This window comes from Nelusetta ayraudi, unplaced genomic scaffold (genome assembly GCF_046127955.1).
Source record: "Nelusetta ayraudi isolate G7.1 ecotype Tasmania unplaced genomic scaffold, CSIRO-AGI_Nayr_v1 ptg000009l, whole genome shotgun sequence".
Classification (NCBI taxonomy): domain Eukaryota; kingdom Metazoa; phylum Chordata; class Actinopteri; order Tetraodontiformes; family Monacanthidae; genus Nelusetta; species Nelusetta ayraudi.
In genome coordinates, this window is record NW_027466059.1 from 1877297 (window position 1) to 1893267 (window position 15971).

Consider the following 15971-nt stretch of genomic DNA (forward strand, 5'->3'; position numbering starts at 1 on the left):
TCAGGAAAACGGATCTAATCAATGTATTTATCGTTGATGGACTCAATCAACCTGAAAACCCCTGCAGCTGATTAAACACATTCATCTTCTTCACCTTTGTTCCTTGGCCTGTTGAGGCCAGTACATTTTAGCTCAGGGGCTCTCACTCATCATTCTTGTTCAGCATGGTGAAGACGGTGGCCGTGATCGGTGCTGGGATTTCCGGCCTCACCAGCATCAAGTCCTGTTTGGAGGAGGGACTGGAGCCCACGTGCTTCGAAAGCAGCGATGACATCGGGGGCCTTTGGAGATTTAAGGTGCGTTTGTACATTTGGTACTTGAATGCAATGCTGTGGAAAGATGTTTGAATTAGCAGTGCGAGGGCTGTTTTTGTGTGTTTGCGCAAACCCTTTTTTGCTTCATATATGTCAACTTTTACTTCGTAAAATGTAGTTACTTAGTTCTTTGTTTAGATGCACTGCAATTCGGTATGCAATTGAATATATCATTTATACCATTTTGTACTTTACTGTGAGCATTGGCACAGATTGAGTTGGAAGTCAAATCTTTCTATTTCAGAATATGTGTGTTGCCCTTTTCAGCTGGTGATGTCATTTGGAGCCAGAGAGAGAAACATGTCATGGTGCAGTTTGAAGTCACTCATGCCCCCAGTTAGCCTTAATCATCAGCTTTAAACCTGCCTGGACTATATAACCTATAGTACATCCCACCACTAGGGGGCAAGCTACACTTTACTAGGTTTCCATGTGTTGTATTAAAAAACAAAACAAAACAAAAAACTACCTGGTTGTGATGTGATCTTTCTTTCTTTCTTTCTCTAGAATTGTGTTCTTGATTACCTTTCTTGATGTTGTCCCTCTGCAGGAGAGGCCTGAGCCTGGACGTACCAACATCTACCAATCGGTGGTCATCAACAGCTCCAAGGAGATGATGGCCTTCAGCGACTTCCCTCCTCCGGCAGAGCTGCCCAACCACATGCACCACTCCGAGGTGTTGCTCTACATGCGGCTCTACGCTCAGGCCTTCCAGCTGCTGCCACACATTCGCTTCCAAGTCAGTGTCTCCCAGGCTGATGATCCCATCAGACAATGTTCATATAGTTGGAAAATAGTGAATTATGTGTTTTCAGACCACAGTGGTGAGTGTGAGGCGAACATTGGATTTCGCTTCGACGGGTCGGTGGGAGGTGGAGACAGAGAGCAGTGGGGATCGGAAGGAGACTCTTGTTTTCGACGCAGTCATACTTTGTACCGGACACTTTACCAGACCACATCTGCCGCTCGGTGATTTCCCAGGTACCAGCAAGCGAACAACACTTAAAGAGAGCAGAAATGGGTTCACCTTTGGCTTATGAGGACCAGCTGAACTTTGAGGGTTTAATGTGTAACCACCATACGTTGCAAACATTAACACTGTTTGCCGTATGCTTTATTTCTAACTAGTTGGTGCTACATCTTACAGTTTTTATTTTATTTCAGTGCTTCCCCTTTTTGTCAGAAAATCTCAAGAGCTAAAAAAGGAAGTTTTTTTTTTTTTTTTTTTTTTTTTAAAGTTTATTGGCTCATTTGACTGTCTGGTCTTTCAGGCATTGAGAGTTTTGAAGGCAGGTCCTTCCACAGCTGGCACTACCGCAGTGCTGAGGATCTGCAGGGGAAGCGAGTGCTGCTGGTCGGAATCGGGAACTCGGGAGCCGACCTGGCGGTGGACATCAGCCGAGTTGCTGAGAAGGTGCATGACTCTCTCTTTTTCCCTTTTTCTTATTACAAAATCTAAATGTGACTTCACCGTGTGCCGTCCTGACCCGAAGGTGTACCTCAGCACCCGGAGCGGCGCCTGGGTGGTCGGCCGGCTCGGGGGCGGGGGTCTCCCTGCCGACCTGGAATTCTCGCGGCTGCAACTCCTGATTGGCCGGCTGTTCCCCTCCTGGTTTAACAGGACGCTGGAGAAGAAGTTGAACTCAGCGTTGGACCACAAATTATACGGGCTGAGACCAAAACACGGGTAACAAGTTTGGACGAACATCTTTGTGTGATATGAGATTTACGAGTGATTGAGACTCAATTGTTACTGACTCACCTCTGCTGCCTCTTTTACAGCTTTTTCGCACAGATCCCCGTCGTGAACGACGACCTGCCGGCTCGGGTCATCTCGGGTCGTGTGCTGCTGAAGCCAAACGTGAAGGAGTTCCACGGGTCCAGTGTGGTGTTTGTGGACGGAAGCATCGTGGACAAGGTGCAGTGCAATTCCATCAACGAGGAAAATGACCAGAAAGAGAATTCTCTAACGTTCAGCTGTTTATATTTTTTTGCCCTTTCAGGTGGACGTGGTGGTGTTCGCCACCGGGTACGACTACAGCTTCCCCTTCCTGCCCTCAGACCTCCAGGCTAAGTGTGGCTACCGGCTGCATCTCTACAAGCACATGTTCCCCCCGGCGCTGACCCGACCCACGTTGGCAGTGGTGGGCTTCATCCACGGCCTTGGGGCCATCAACCCCCTGGCAGAGATGCAGGGCCGTCTGGCCACCAGAGTGTTTAAAGGTAAAGTGCAACACGGGGGGAGGCCGTGTGTCAATGTCACTTCCAATTTGAGTCACAACGCGAATCAGTTCTCATTACATCCAGAGGCTCTCATCTCTGGAACAGTTTTCACAAGAACCAGTTTTGAACGACTGGCTCATTTTACATCTCATTTGTTTTTCAAAGGAAACCCATCAGTCCACACCTATTCAAATATTAACTGAGGCCACACATGTGCTCTTCCTCGTCAGGTTATTTGACATGTTTACATAAGCCGTCTTCTGTTTCGCAGTGACCTTAATTTTTCAAGTCAAAACATTCTAACTCTCCGTTGAAGCATTTTTCTCAGCTATTTGTGGCCCATTCTGGGTTGCAACGCTCTTGACATTTTCTTTTTTTTTTTTAATGTAGGATTAGTGGCTCTTCCTTCAGAAGAAGTTATGATGAAGGAAATTGAGAGAGACACGTTGACCATGCATCAGAGGTAAAGCTCTCCAGCCCTGTTCAAGTTGCTGCTGCAGACAGAAAAGGATTCTTCAGACTATTTAAATCACCTCTTTTCTTCCAGATATGCCTGCTCAGAGCGTAATCCCATCCAGGTGGACTACATCCCGTACCTCGACTCTCTAGCCGATCTGGTCGGGGTTCGGCCAAACTTGCTGTGGCTCCTGATCAAGGACCCCAAACTGGCTTGGCAGGCTTTTGTGGGTCCCTGCACCCCGTATCAGTACCGCCTGGTGGGGCCGGGCAGGTGGGACGGAGCCCGTCAGGCCATTCTCACCCAGTGGGAGCGGGTGATTCGGCCCTTCAGGACCAGAGTGGTGCCAGATTCCGAGCCCAGGTGGTCACCTGACCTCAGGGCGACGGTGATGGTGTCAGGAGCGGCGCTGCTCTGCTGGTTTCTCTGCAGCAGACATCATTTCTCCTCTCTGTCACTGCTCACATCTCCTCAGTAAGATGCATCGTGTGCATCACCCAAAAACCCTTTGATTTTGTTTGTTTTATTGCCACTTTTATCAGAAATTTAAATGCTGCTGTAATTTAATGTTTTAATCACGAGATATTAAATCTGCTTATTTTTCACCAAACGTGTCGTGTGTGATCCTCAGTTATTTAATTATTACAAAATCTAAATGTAGCTTTGACTGTTTGTTTTGTTTCCTCCCACTTGAAGCTGCACTGTCATCGCTCAGCTACTGGCTAAGTGCAATTAATCTTTCCCGCCACTAGGGAGCGGACTTGTCTTGAATATTGCGTAAATGGATCTCCTCGACCTCACAGGAAATCCAAAGCGTCGTTGTGCTCAATTTAAAAGCATAAAACTCGTCACATCAGCTTAGGATCAGTGCAGTGACTCAGAACTGTGGGGATTTTGTTTTGGTTTTCCCCTCTGTGCGTAGTTCCGTCCACTGACCTCTGACCCATCAGGTGGGTTTTGGTATATACGCATTTGTGTACGTGTGTGGATGCATTGAGTCAATAAGTTTCCATTAAGTTTTTTTTCCTCGCTGTGTTTTGAGTCATTTCCCTTTCTATATCAGTCCGATTGTCCCCATCACCGCTCTAAATGTAAAATGTAAATAGTGTGTAAAAATTAGTTTCACTAGAGCTGACTGCTGGGTTACAGTGTGTGTGTTTTCACGTCTTGTTTTTAGAATATTAATCAATCGTCACGTGAAAAGTATTTTTAAAGCAACAGCCAACCAAGAGCGCAACGTAAAAATGCACTTTTTTCCTAAACCAGCCATAGTGAGGAAAGGTTGTCTGCTCAGTTCTGACAAATCCAGCTCAAGCTTGAGAGCACAAAGTCTCCAAAATCTGTTTCAGGACTTTGTGCCGTGTAGCTTTTATATGGAACAAGCCTCTTTGTTTATTGTGCGTGGGTTTTCCTCTTGGTTATCCAGCCCAGCATTGCCACAGGCCCCGGCGGCTTACCTTGAGATTATCACCAACAATCACATCCTTACATTGTTCTCGGCGGGATTGACGCAGGAAAGTAGAAAGTTGCAGCTGCAGTAAACAAGTCGCACTGCAGCACTTTTGATCCAGGGACGTGGAGTTTGATTCGTTTAGATGGCCTGCTGTGGCGCTGCCACACGGACCTGAAGACAGACTCTAACAGCTAATTCACTGTATTTGTTTGTGTCTCCTAAAGTTCATTTGAACCAAATCCAAAAGTTCTGCATCATGATCTCTCCGGAAAACAGCCTTGTAGTCCTGCAGCTGAACAACGCGTGTGAACTGGCCTTTTATGATTTTTTTTTTTTTTTTATCATCGCTTTCAAAATGTGGCAGTCGCTGTTGCACAATCAACGTCTGTACACATGTTTATGTCTGGGTGTGTCCGATTTGGTTCTTTATTTTTCCCTGTAGTCTAACGGTTGTGCTGTAAAACCAGACTTTGAGTATGTTGCACAACTTCCGACTGCAGTGGTGGGCGTCATTTATTATATTGTCTGACGGTCAACAAGATCTTAGAAGAATGACTGCCTTATCAAGCTAATTTGATTTCTTCTTTCTAATATAGATCGGTCCTCAAACTCTCCCAGTTGTGTTTTATTTTTTATTAGTGGTCTTCATTGGTGTTAGCAATTAGCATCCATAACATCAAATGATTTGTCACACTGCTGATTAGCTTGTTGCTGCATTAGAAAGTCTTTACATTTGACCATTTAAGTAACTTTCCATTGACCAAGAAGTCTTTGCCAACTTTGAAGATGGAAAAAGCAACAAGATCAAAATGAAATTCCAGCTGCTAAGCTAAGTTTGGCTAAATGCGGTTTCTATTCTTTCAACGCATTCTTGCGCTCTTGCAAGCAAATTTTTTTTTTTGGCATTGAATGAAGCTAGCTCTCATTGTTTTTGTTTGTTAAGCTAACCAGCACTTTTGCAGTCGCTAAGCTACTAAACTAAACTTGTGTTTAACCTTCAGTCACCTCTTACAAAGAGCGTCCTGTAGCATGTCTCTCAGAATGGCACTAAGCTCTACTGACAGTATCTCTGCTCCCCATCAATATACCTTTCAACTAAATCCAAGTAATTGCACATGGATCCTATTTTTTTACAGTTGAAATGCGGTTCAGGCGTTACGCTACCTGAAATGCCGAGAGGCCCCTCTGCTGCTTTTCATCCCAGCTCGGGTTTCTGCTTAACAGAATAGACCCACCGGCCTCCGAGCTGCTCACCCGACTATTTCAACTTCTCCCCAGTCCATTGTCTCTCCCCCGAGCGCACCTTTTGCCCTCAGCTACTGTCTCTTGTTATTTTATGCGGAGTCGCCTGTCATTCTGGACGCCGCCGCTGAACTGAGAAGCGCTCGCTGGAGGGCCTCACGGCGCAGAGTTGGGTTCCAGTGTTCAGGGCCGAGGGGAGGATTTCCTTTTAAAAATGTCTCGTCGGTAAATATGTCACCCGGCTGGAAAGTGATACTGTGAAAAACAGGTAGGATGTTTTTAAAACCAGCCGCTGGAGTCTGTCTCCGCACCCCCTCCACTCCAACCACACACACACACACACACACACACACACACACACACACACACACACACACACACAGTTGAAGGTGAAGCTTGTCGATCCCCTGCCCAGCAGAGGTATTGTCTGTCTACAGCGAGCAGCCCTGCAGTGGTTCAGCCTCAATTCTCTGCTCTAGCTCTCCATAATTAGATTCACCCAAAGATTCACTGAGTGTGTTATTTCTACACACCGCAGAAGGACTCGCGTTTCTCAGAGCGCCCCCCCCGGGGTGACAACAAAAAAAAGCGAAACGCCTCTGACCTTTAGCTGACAAATTCTGTTTGACAAGGTGGGCTGATATGTCAAGACGGTACCGACTCTGGGAGAGCGGCCTCCCATCCGTCCCCAAGGAGCGGACCTGCAACTCATTCTCATACTGAAAGTCGGATAAACAGCCCACCAGCGGTGAACCGTCGAGCCCACACGTGAAAGTACACTGTGAGGACGAAGGGCGCAAAGCTTCCACCAACACCAGTTTAGAGCTGATAATAGAAAAATAAAGTTGAATACAGGTCAGCGGAGAAGCTAGCATGAGCACAACTCAATCACACATGCCTGCAAACCATTTTGGTATTTATGACAGATTAGCAGATAAGAATTATCTTTCTGGCACCTGGTTGAACAACGCATTACGGAACAAATTATGGAGCAACCTCACGCTCCCCACAGATAATAAACGCTTGCAAGGCATGAACGAAGGCCATGATTACCTGCCATGTTGTTGTTTTGCTGAATCCGTTAAAGCTTCTCAAGGCAGTCCATTCCATTCAGTGGCTGCTACATACTACGCTGTGGTTTGAAAGTTGTGTTTACAGGTCAACTGACCTGAGACTGTTGATCTGTTTGATTCACTGAATCAAAATGAAGCACAAACGCACACAAAAGAGAACCCCCTCTGAAGCAACAACCAGTAGGTAGGGGTAGGACTTTTTCTTCTGTGATAATGATCAACTTTAGTTATATTGTCAAATATAAATAAAATGTATATATAGATAAATAAATACATTATATAAATATATGTTTATATATAAACATATTAGTAGCGGGATGTTGTATTGTGCAGCTATGCGAATAGGTTGAATAATTACAACAACAAAAAAATCTGCACAAAAAAAAAATTGTGTCTAAACAATTGTATAAGGTTTAATTGGTTTGTCTGCTAACTGGTGCAGGTGAGGAAGGTTTCAAAGCAATAGGCAGGCCGGCAGGCAGGCAGGCAGGCTAACAGTCTGGTGTCTATGTGCCATGTGCAAATATGAGCTAAAACGACTGCAAGCACTGAATTAATTTTGGCCGTCTGGCTCGCAGATGCATTTTGTGGAGGGTGTGTGTGTGTGTGTGTGTGTGTGTGTGTGTGTGTGTGTGCGCGCGCGCCTGTGTGTGTTTGACTTAGGGGAGGGGACCGTCCACCCTTTAGGCCACGCCCCGCTCCGCCTTCACTCACGTACTGTGATAGTGTGCGCGCGCGTGGAAATAATAACACAAATGAAAACATCAACAGTCGGCATCAGTGGGCCCGTCACTGGAAAAAGAAAAGAACGACGCCAAAAACGATCCACGGCCCGCTGCTATTATTGCACGCTGGGGGCCCTTCCTCCTCCTTGATCCCACCCATCCACCCAGAACGCTGCTCCGCCGCGGGGACGCGCAGCGCGAGTGCGCGCACTGTACAACCGAGCAGAAAAAAAAAGGGGGGGGGGGGAGACGAGAGGCAGCAGCCAGCCAGCAGCAGCCGGAGGAGGCGGAGGAGGGGTACGGAAGGACGCTGTCAGGACAGAAGCAGCGACAGACAGACGGGGAAGGAGGAGGAGGAGGACACACACACACACAGACACACGGGAGCCGAACCGGAGCTTCTGAGCGGCGGGATACGTGTTTTTGCGCAAGACAGCGGGGTTTCCCCCCTTTTTCTTTTCCCTCCGTCCCCCCCCCCTTTCCTGTCGTGGCATATTAAAAAAACAGAACACAAGCGTGACTTTGCGAGAGGACAGGAGGCGCACGGCGACGAGGAAGCCGTGCGCAAGAAAAGGAGGCTGTGCGGCGGACCGAAGGCACGCTGGAGAAGGTAAGAACCCCGGCCGAGCCCCGGCTAGCGCGGCCGTCAGTGACGCAGAGCCGCCCGGGCTGCTCTCCGGAGCGGCGCCGTCCCGCTGCTGGTTTGCTGTCCGTCCGTCCCTCCGTCGGTCTGTCGGCGTCCGTGTGTTGCACGACAGCTGCAGCCAGCCACACTGACTGCTGCCCGTTCGGATGCAATGTCAGCGTACGGTGTGTGTGTGTGTGTGTGTGTGTGTGTGTGTGTGTGTGTGTGTGTGTGTACTAGATCCGAAAGGTCTGTTTTCTCTTTCGCGGCGACACACACACACACACACACACACACACACACACACACACACACACACACACACACGTCACGACCCCCTCGTGCCCCCTCCCTTTTGATGTTGTTGATTTACATAGCGCGTTAATTGCGCGAGGGCCATGACGTTGTTGCAGCACGAGCGCCACATCTGTTTTGTTTGTTTGTTATACATATATTTTTTATGCAAGTGTGCACTGTTGTCACGGTGCAAACGTGACGCACTGGTGCAGGCGACTTGACACGCCATCCGTCCATCCAACCATGCATCCATGCATCCATCCACCCGAGGCTCAGCTGCTCCCCGATGCCGCAGAGGAGGCTCGGAGGTCGGGCTGCTGCTGCTGCTGCTGCTGCTGCTGCGTTTCGGATGGCAGGTTTTTTTTCCCTCTGGTCATTGTGGGGCGAGGCACTGCTGACATCGCCTGATCATCATGGACTCTGGGTGCTGGGATCTGCTCCTGCAGCTGGACGATGATGATGATGATGATGATGATGAGTGTGTAGGCTGCCGGGGCTTCTCGCCGACCAACCGACCGCAACATTCTGTCACCATCGGAAAAGAAATAGACTAGATTCTGGGTCTGCGTTGAGTCATGAGTCATCGCAGACTTAATGAGACTCGCGAAGGTTTTAAAGAGAAAGTCACATTTGTGGTGGGTTAGACTGAGGATGCCGTTTTGACTCCGCTACGACCACCAGCGTGCTCTTTTCAACAGGGAGGAAGCAGTGAGCAGCTGAAACGCGGCCTGATTAGGTAATAGATGTTGGTCGCAGCCTGCTTCAAGAGCTGTCAGACGACTGCGCCTTTCAATTGCTTTGTTCTTTCTTTCTTTCTTTCTTTCTTTTTTAGTCAAAGAGGCTTCTTGTCACTCTGTGCTCCTTACTGAAAATCAGCATTTCAAATTGAATTTAGCCGCGTTAGCTGCACAAAAACCACATGATGAAACTCAAATGTTCAGTGCGTTAGTTGGATTTACGTGCTTGTGTCTCCTAATGTAAGCGTGGCTTCAGGGAACAGGGCCGTTCGCCTGTTGCCTGGACTTCAGCTGAGCTGCGTTCAGTCAGCTGACATGTCAACACAGGCCCATGTGTCCTTGCGAAGCCCCCCTCTCGGGGTACCCACCCCCCATCCACCGGGCCGGACACACCCTCCTCCTCTTCCTCCACCCTGTATCTCCTCCTCTCCTCCTCCAAGAGCAGCGAGGAATCCTGAATCTCCGCTGCCCCGATGCCGGTGCTCCTAAAGATTCCGACGCTAAAAAACAAACAGATAAAGACGTGACGGGTGCGTTATTTTGAAATGCCAGGACGGGAGAGAGCCTCCTATCTGCAGTCTGCCCATTCCCACCTCCCCCCCCGCCCTCCCCCCAATCCTCTACCCATCCCCAGTCAGATGGAGAAGTCCCTCAGCGCGCTGTTGGGCTTTGCTGACATTAACATTTCATTCAGGTTATTATGTAAGTGGCAAAGCTCCCTGAGAGCAGAAGTGAAATCATCGCTCTGACAGCTCCAGCTGCCCGGAGAATGTACTGATGAGCAGCGTGCCTCGCTTTTTAAAACATGTGACAGAGCATGAGATCATGGCGGAGAGAGAGAGAGAGAGAGGGAGAGAGGAGATAAAGGGCATCCACGAGCTGTGGCTTCATCCGCGAGATGAGACGCAGTCGGGACGAGCAACGCGAGTCGGGTTCACATATTAGTCCAGTTAGCCTGGTGTTTTTCTTCCAGGACCCCTGGTGAGGTTCGCCGCCCCGCTGATAACATCACGGACTCTCTGTTTAAATAGACACCAACTGGATGGCTAAAATCTCGCAGATCCATCTTGAAAAGCTTCATCACTGCCTGTCAATCAGAGTGCGATCTCAGCGCTCGGCGTCCTGCGAGGCCGAGGAGTCGGTAGCTAGCAGCTACAGCCGCTGTTTAGCTGCGAGCCGTAAACAGGAAGCCACTGCCAGCCTGTAAACAACGGCGGCCGCAGGGCAGAGTGGATGTTGCTGCCGTGTGGGCAGCCAGAGCAGAAGCAGGCGGGCGTTTTTTCCTCGCTGGCACGGTGGGGGCAAAGCTTCTCTTTCCTCCTGACTGGCTTCGTCAGGGTTGAGTTTAACACAGTGACGCACAGCAGCTTGCAAATGTCGTCCCTTTTGTGCAATAGAGAGCCTTTTTTTTTTTTTTTTTTTTTTGGAGTTCCTCCAATCGCATTCCTAGTATTTGATGATACTAGTTTCTCCCTTTTTCGAAGTATTCTCTCTGGGCTCTTCTGTCGGACTGACGGTTGCCTGAAATAAGCCACCCTGATTTGCTGAGTCGTGTTGTCATTTCGGTTTGATTTTCAGTCCAGTGTTCTTCTGCAGCGTCATGCCCGCAAGAAAGACAACATTTTCTGGCTTTGTGATAAAAACGGAAGCGCAGCCGCCGCGCCTGTTTACCCTCCGCCGGCTCAGGTAAACCTTTCGCTGAGTCACCCAGAGGTTCCCCCCTCCAATACACAGCGTAAACCACCTCTTTCCTGAGCTGCTGCCGCTCGCCCGTCGAGTTTAGTCTCCGAGACCTCGCGGAAATTGTGTATTTACTGCGACGCAGCCCGGGCAGGCGCGTCTGCTTTAAGTCTGTTTGACTTGAGCGTTGGCGTCTCACGTGTTCCCCCCCCTCCCCCTGCTTTGCTTGTCTAGTTTGCGCCAGACTCCAAATAACAGATTTCGTCGCAGCCTAAACAAAATGGGCATTCAAGCCATCCGTAGTTAGAAGATCCGAGTCGGCCGTAGCGGTGCCGCTGCGTGTCTCTGGACTGCCACTGGAGTGGGTGGTGGGTGGACAAAGCGCAGGGTTTTTTTTTTTTTGTTTATTTTTTTTGGACATGGAATCGCCCAGTTGTGGTCGGTTGTAGGCAACAAGAGGCCTTTTGGTGGGGATCATTAAAGCCATCGTTGTGTATCAAGCCACTGCAGAGCCCTTCCTGAAAACACTAACAAGCTAAAATAATAATATTCCCGCCGCCCAGTACGCCTAAACGCTTAAATGTCCTCCATATGTCGGAGAAAGAAAAGAAAAAACATATTGCACGTTTGCCAGTGACTCAGACTTTCACTGTTCTCAGTTCAGGTTGTCCGTGTGCTGTGCTGCATGCAGCTTGTTGACGGGCAGCAAAGCACGCCCATCCTTGTCTGACCCAGTTCCCCACAAACTGATTCGCAATCACACTTATATCAGATTTATCATATAATCTACAAATCTCTCCGATCGTGTCGACCGTTGATCTACGGAGGTATAAGCTCATCAGGCGGGTTGGGAGGGGGCGGAGCCAAAGCGTGTTGACCTGCATCATTGCACACACGCGCTCCATCGGGCCCCAAGGCTGCCGTGTAAGACAACACCAAGATGAGGTCACACAGCGGCTGTAGGCATATACATCTCCAGCCAGGTGTATTTATAGAGAAACGCCACAATGGTTGAGAAGGAGGAGGTGGAGGTGGAGAAGATAGAAGAAGGAGGAGGAGGAGGAGCATCTTAAACAGCACCGGTTGTAAACTTGAGACGGGCCGACGGGCAAGTAGTCGGGTTTCTGTCGTCGTCAGTTGTGTTTGTCAGAAGAAAAGCAGGTTGCAGTCGTTGATTAGTTTCGAGCCTCGGGATGTTTGATTTCAGGAGGCGTTCAGAGTTCAGAATTCAGGCGCGGAGAGATGAGTTGTTTTTTTTTTTTCCCCTTTCAGCCCTCTTCGCTAGCTCGTACTAGCAGGTCTCTGAGGAGGATGTTTGGGTGTTACAGCTGATGAAGAAGTCAAAGAATCGGAAACCCTTTGCGTGGACTCACTGTAATGTCGACAATTTCACCCAGCCTCTTCACTGTGCAACAGAGTCTCTGCGTGTGCGTGTGCGCGCGTGTGTGTCCACTTGTGGTTTAGCCCCTCCGCTAATATAAACTGCACACCCACACAGGGCTGCACACTTTTCTTTCTTTTTGCTCGAGCAAGGAGTAGAGAAGAAGATGCAGCACAATTTTGACTTCCTGGTTGATTGCGCAGGTTCCACACAACCACAACTAAGAGCTGTTTTCAGGAAACAAGATAATGTTGACATGTCCGTAAAGTCTTTCAAAGACAGAAAAGAAAAGCTGTTTCAAAATAACCCTGTTTGTTTTCATCCAGTATGTAGAGAGGCAAAAAAAAAAAAAAAAGAAAAATCATCATTGATTTTTTTTTAATTCAAATTCAACACGAAGAGTCAAAGTAGCTGAAAAAAAACCCAGTGAAACACTGAAGAGCTTTTCATCCACTTCTTGCCATTCGCCACGTTTCATCCCGTGTCCTGTTAATCAGACACGGCCGCTCCGCTGAAAACAATCGGCCACTTTTAACATCTGAAAATAATCCTGCGTGCTTCCTGACTGAGCGGCGACGCAGTCGCTGCAGTGATTCAGCGGAGCCATGACCGCGTGCCTCTGCTTCTCGCGCTCCGCTCTAACCTCTGCGCCGCTCATGTGACCGTGACAAGTGCGGCCGGCGATTGGTCAACGCTCCGGACGAATCTTTTTTTTTTTTTTTTTTTTTTTGCGTCCGTCACGCCTACAGCATTCTCAAATTGGAGGAGGGTCGAGCCTCACGTGCACACACGCACTTACACACTGCCCCTCCCCCCCACCCACACACACCTTTTTTTTCCTTTTTTTTCTCACTTCATTCATAGTGGAGGTTGGTTCACGAACACACTCCTTGTCTGAGTGTTAAGGGTTACATTTTTTCACATGGACGTGCATTTTTTCCTTTTCTCGAAGAAAGACAAAACAAGACGTGGCGGCCAACAGGAAGCCCCGCCTCTTTCTGTTGCAGCTGTCAAACAATGTCGGAATGGCTTTCACTTTTAGTCTCTTGTAAAGCATGGATGTATCGTAAGTAACTAGATACCGGACTGGCAATATGGCGGGGCGCCGGATTTTCCCAGTGGCCACTTGAGGTACTGCAGCAAAAAAATCCCACGGGCCCAAAAAGCATTTTCCCCCATAGAGACCGCGATACAAAAATGTTTTAACTGTTAAACTGTTTTAAAACGGCTGACCGGACGATTGTGACATGAAACGCGATTCACATCAAATCTTTCTATTGTAGATTTTTCAGTTATGGTCTTTTAGTCGTTTTCAAAGGAAATGATAAAGGCCAGAAAATCACCAGAAAAGAGTTTATGCCCAGCGTGATGTCACAACATTGTACGTGCTGCTGTGTCCCAGAATTGTTCTGATTGGCCAAATAGATCATGTGAGCTGCAGAGGCATGATGGGAAGTGCGCACACTCTATGGTCCCATTAATGCAGTCGGTCAAAAACTTTTTTTTGGCGTAAGCGGGTTGAGCAACTGCACTGAAATGAATGGGCTGCCATCTTGGACTCTGGGGGCCTGCTGTAAAGGAATAGCCACTAAATGTACATACGGCATTTGTGTCTGTGATGCAGATGGTTAGCGTCGAGCATCTGATAGCAGAAATCCTTTTGATTTCAATCGGGGGGGCTCGATTCTTTGGGGGGTCTGCTGTTTGTTATTTTTCCAGCTGTACAAAGCTGGAGGGTCTCTAGATCTGGTATCATCTCTTCCATATGTCTTTTAATAATTCATTCAAACTTGTTTTTACTGGCCGGTATTGCTTCAGGCAGCAATACTGCAATAGATAAATAAATAAAGCTGCCGCGACATGCGATACGGTGCTCTTTTGCTGTCTCCGCGGGCGAAATTTCCTCAGAGTGATCAGCAATAGCAGCAGTACAATTGCAAGAAATCGCAGGAAAAAAAATGGAAAATGCCTGTCAGAATACACAGTTACACATACACAGTTTTTCTTTTTAAAGAAATGTTAAGGTCGGTTGTTTTTAATCTACACCTGGTGTGGTCACGGATGGTGTTGAGGCTCTGACGCCGTCACGATCAGCCAATCGCAGACGGTGAGAGGGGAATGAAAGGATGAAGAGAGAGTTCAGGCAGAGACGTGCGCAGCGATTCTTTCCAGCAGGCCTGAGCTGCAGGTCAGCGTCGCGCTCTGCCTGGTACCTATTAGTTGCACAACGCCGTCGTTTCAACTCGCAATTTAAGATCGCAAATTTTACTCTTGGACGGAGTGTCGAGATATGAAGACGAAGCCAAACTGAGCCAACTGGTTTGAATTCACCGTTCGACGCGACGCATCCATGCACAAAAGCATGAAGTGGGCTGCGGGGCTGCCGTGTCTCCAATTTGTTGTATTTCCTTTCCAGATGCTGGCAAACAAACGGGAAATGAGGAGGAAATAACAACGCATCATCAGAACTTAATTCTGGTTTCGATAATTCACTGGAGCCGCGGTCAGGAAATTCAAGCTTCTTTTAATAAAGAGGGTTAAGCATTTTTTTACAGCGTTTCACTGTTTCTGCTGACTGTAATAAGTCAGTGGAATGACAGTTTGGCGCCGCCGCTGCGCTAGCGCTCCAGGTCGAGAAGGGCACGGCTTCGTAAGATGGAGCCTACAGATTGTGGTCATGTGAGCTGCAACTGTCGCCCTCTGGCAACAGAACAACAAACACGCTTTTGTCCTCAGACATGTTTTAGATTTGAAAGCCTTTAAGGGAAACTGTTGGCGGATGGAGCGCCGCTCGTTCTCATGGCCGCCTCGGAAAATATCAACGTTTCCAGTTCCGGTTTTTCCATTGAAGAGACTCGTTGGGTTAAATACAACTGACGTGAACGTCTGGATGTGTCTCCGTTTTAATTTATTGCTTTTGCTTGAGTCCTGGTTGAAATGCTGCATTCTTTTACTCTGACTGCCTTGAAAAAGTGAGTTGGTGATGTGATCGTCCTCAGAAGCAGACGGAGTGACTCGCCTCGGTTTAACAAACGGGCAAATTTGTAGCTAATGTTAAAAGTGGGAACTTAATGGTCTGTGATCTGCAGTATAATGGAGGCTTGGATGATCGTTGGGATCAATAAACGGGCAGAGCATTTCGTGCCGCAATTGCATAAGCGCACTGTAATTGTAAACGTAAAGCATGTTGGTCTGGAGCAAAGAAGAATAAGGCCAACTTATATTTAGCTGGAATTCCCCTTTAAGTCTCTGAACTTTATCTTCTGTGGCCGCCGACCACATGATCAACGCAACCCCAGAGGGTTTTTTTTCTTCCCCCCCCCCCTTCAGCAGAGCAGTCATCTGCGCAGCTGACGGGCCTTTGATCAGCTCCCCGACTCCCTGCAAGCCGATTGGTTGACACTGTCGGACCAGTGCGGACAAACCAGCGGGGCCAATAACATTTCTCTCTCTCTCTCCTTCACTGTCCCAGGCCAGCCGTGTCCTGCGGTGAGTTTTTCACTCACCGCAGCATCCAGAGTCCCATTCTGATCATTGGAAACCCAAATTACTCTGGAGGTGTGAATTGCAAGTAGTCATTTGTCTTTATGAGACCCTGCAGTGGATGATGATGATGATGATGGTGTCATCCAATGTTGTCTAGTCATGATGATGATGGTGATTATGATGATGATGGTGTTATCCAATGGTGGCTAGTGATGTTGTTGTTGATGATGAAGGTGTCTAATGGTGCCTGATGATGATGATGACGGTATCCATTCAAT

General features: G+C 48.2%; 2 protein-coding genes across 13 annotated transcripts in view; both read left to right on the top strand.

Annotated features, from left to right (window-relative positions):
- The first annotated feature begins 82 nt into the window (after window positions 1-82).
- LOC142883977 (flavin-containing monooxygenase 5-like) lies at window positions 83-3552 on the top strand. Its single transcript, XM_076019328.1, has 9 exons — window positions 83-296; window positions 865-1053; window positions 1130-1295; window positions 1586-1728; window positions 1808-2001; window positions 2097-2232; window positions 2318-2537; window positions 2928-3000; window positions 3085-3552. The coding sequence occupies exons 1-9, from the start codon at window positions 165-167 to the stop codon at window positions 3470-3472; spliced, it is 1641 nt and encodes a 546-aa protein (XP_075875443.1). The 5' UTR covers window positions 83-164; the 3' UTR covers window positions 3473-3552.
- Window positions 3553-7977: 4425 nt separating this feature from the next.
- Window positions 7978-15971, top strand: part of LOC142883978 (unconventional myosin-IXAb-like) — a 99766-nt gene continuing 91772 nt past the window's right edge. For all 12 annotated transcript variants that reach the window (XM_076019332.1, XM_076019336.1, XM_076019338.1 and 9 more), the window contains exon 1: window positions 7978-8097. The gene's annotated coding sequence lies outside the window, so the exon portion shown is untranslated. The remainder of the gene's footprint in view (window positions 8098-15971) is intronic.

What these genes read in the sequence shown, in the direction of transcription:
- LOC142883977 (XM_076019328.1), top strand. Translation starts at nt 165, where the DNA reads ATGGTGAAGACGGTGGCCGTGATCGGTGCTGGGATTTCCGGCCTCACC. An exon ending in TGCCACACATTCGCTTCCAA is followed by an intron (nt 1,054 to 1,129) that starts GTCAGTGTCTCC and finishes ATGTGTTTTCAG; the next exon opens with ACCACAGTGGTGAGTGTGAG. An exon ending in ACGGAAGCATCGTGGACAAG is followed by an intron (nt 2,233 to 2,317) that starts GTGCAGTGCAAT and finishes TTGCCCTTTCAG; the next exon opens with GTGGACGTGGTGGTGTTCGC.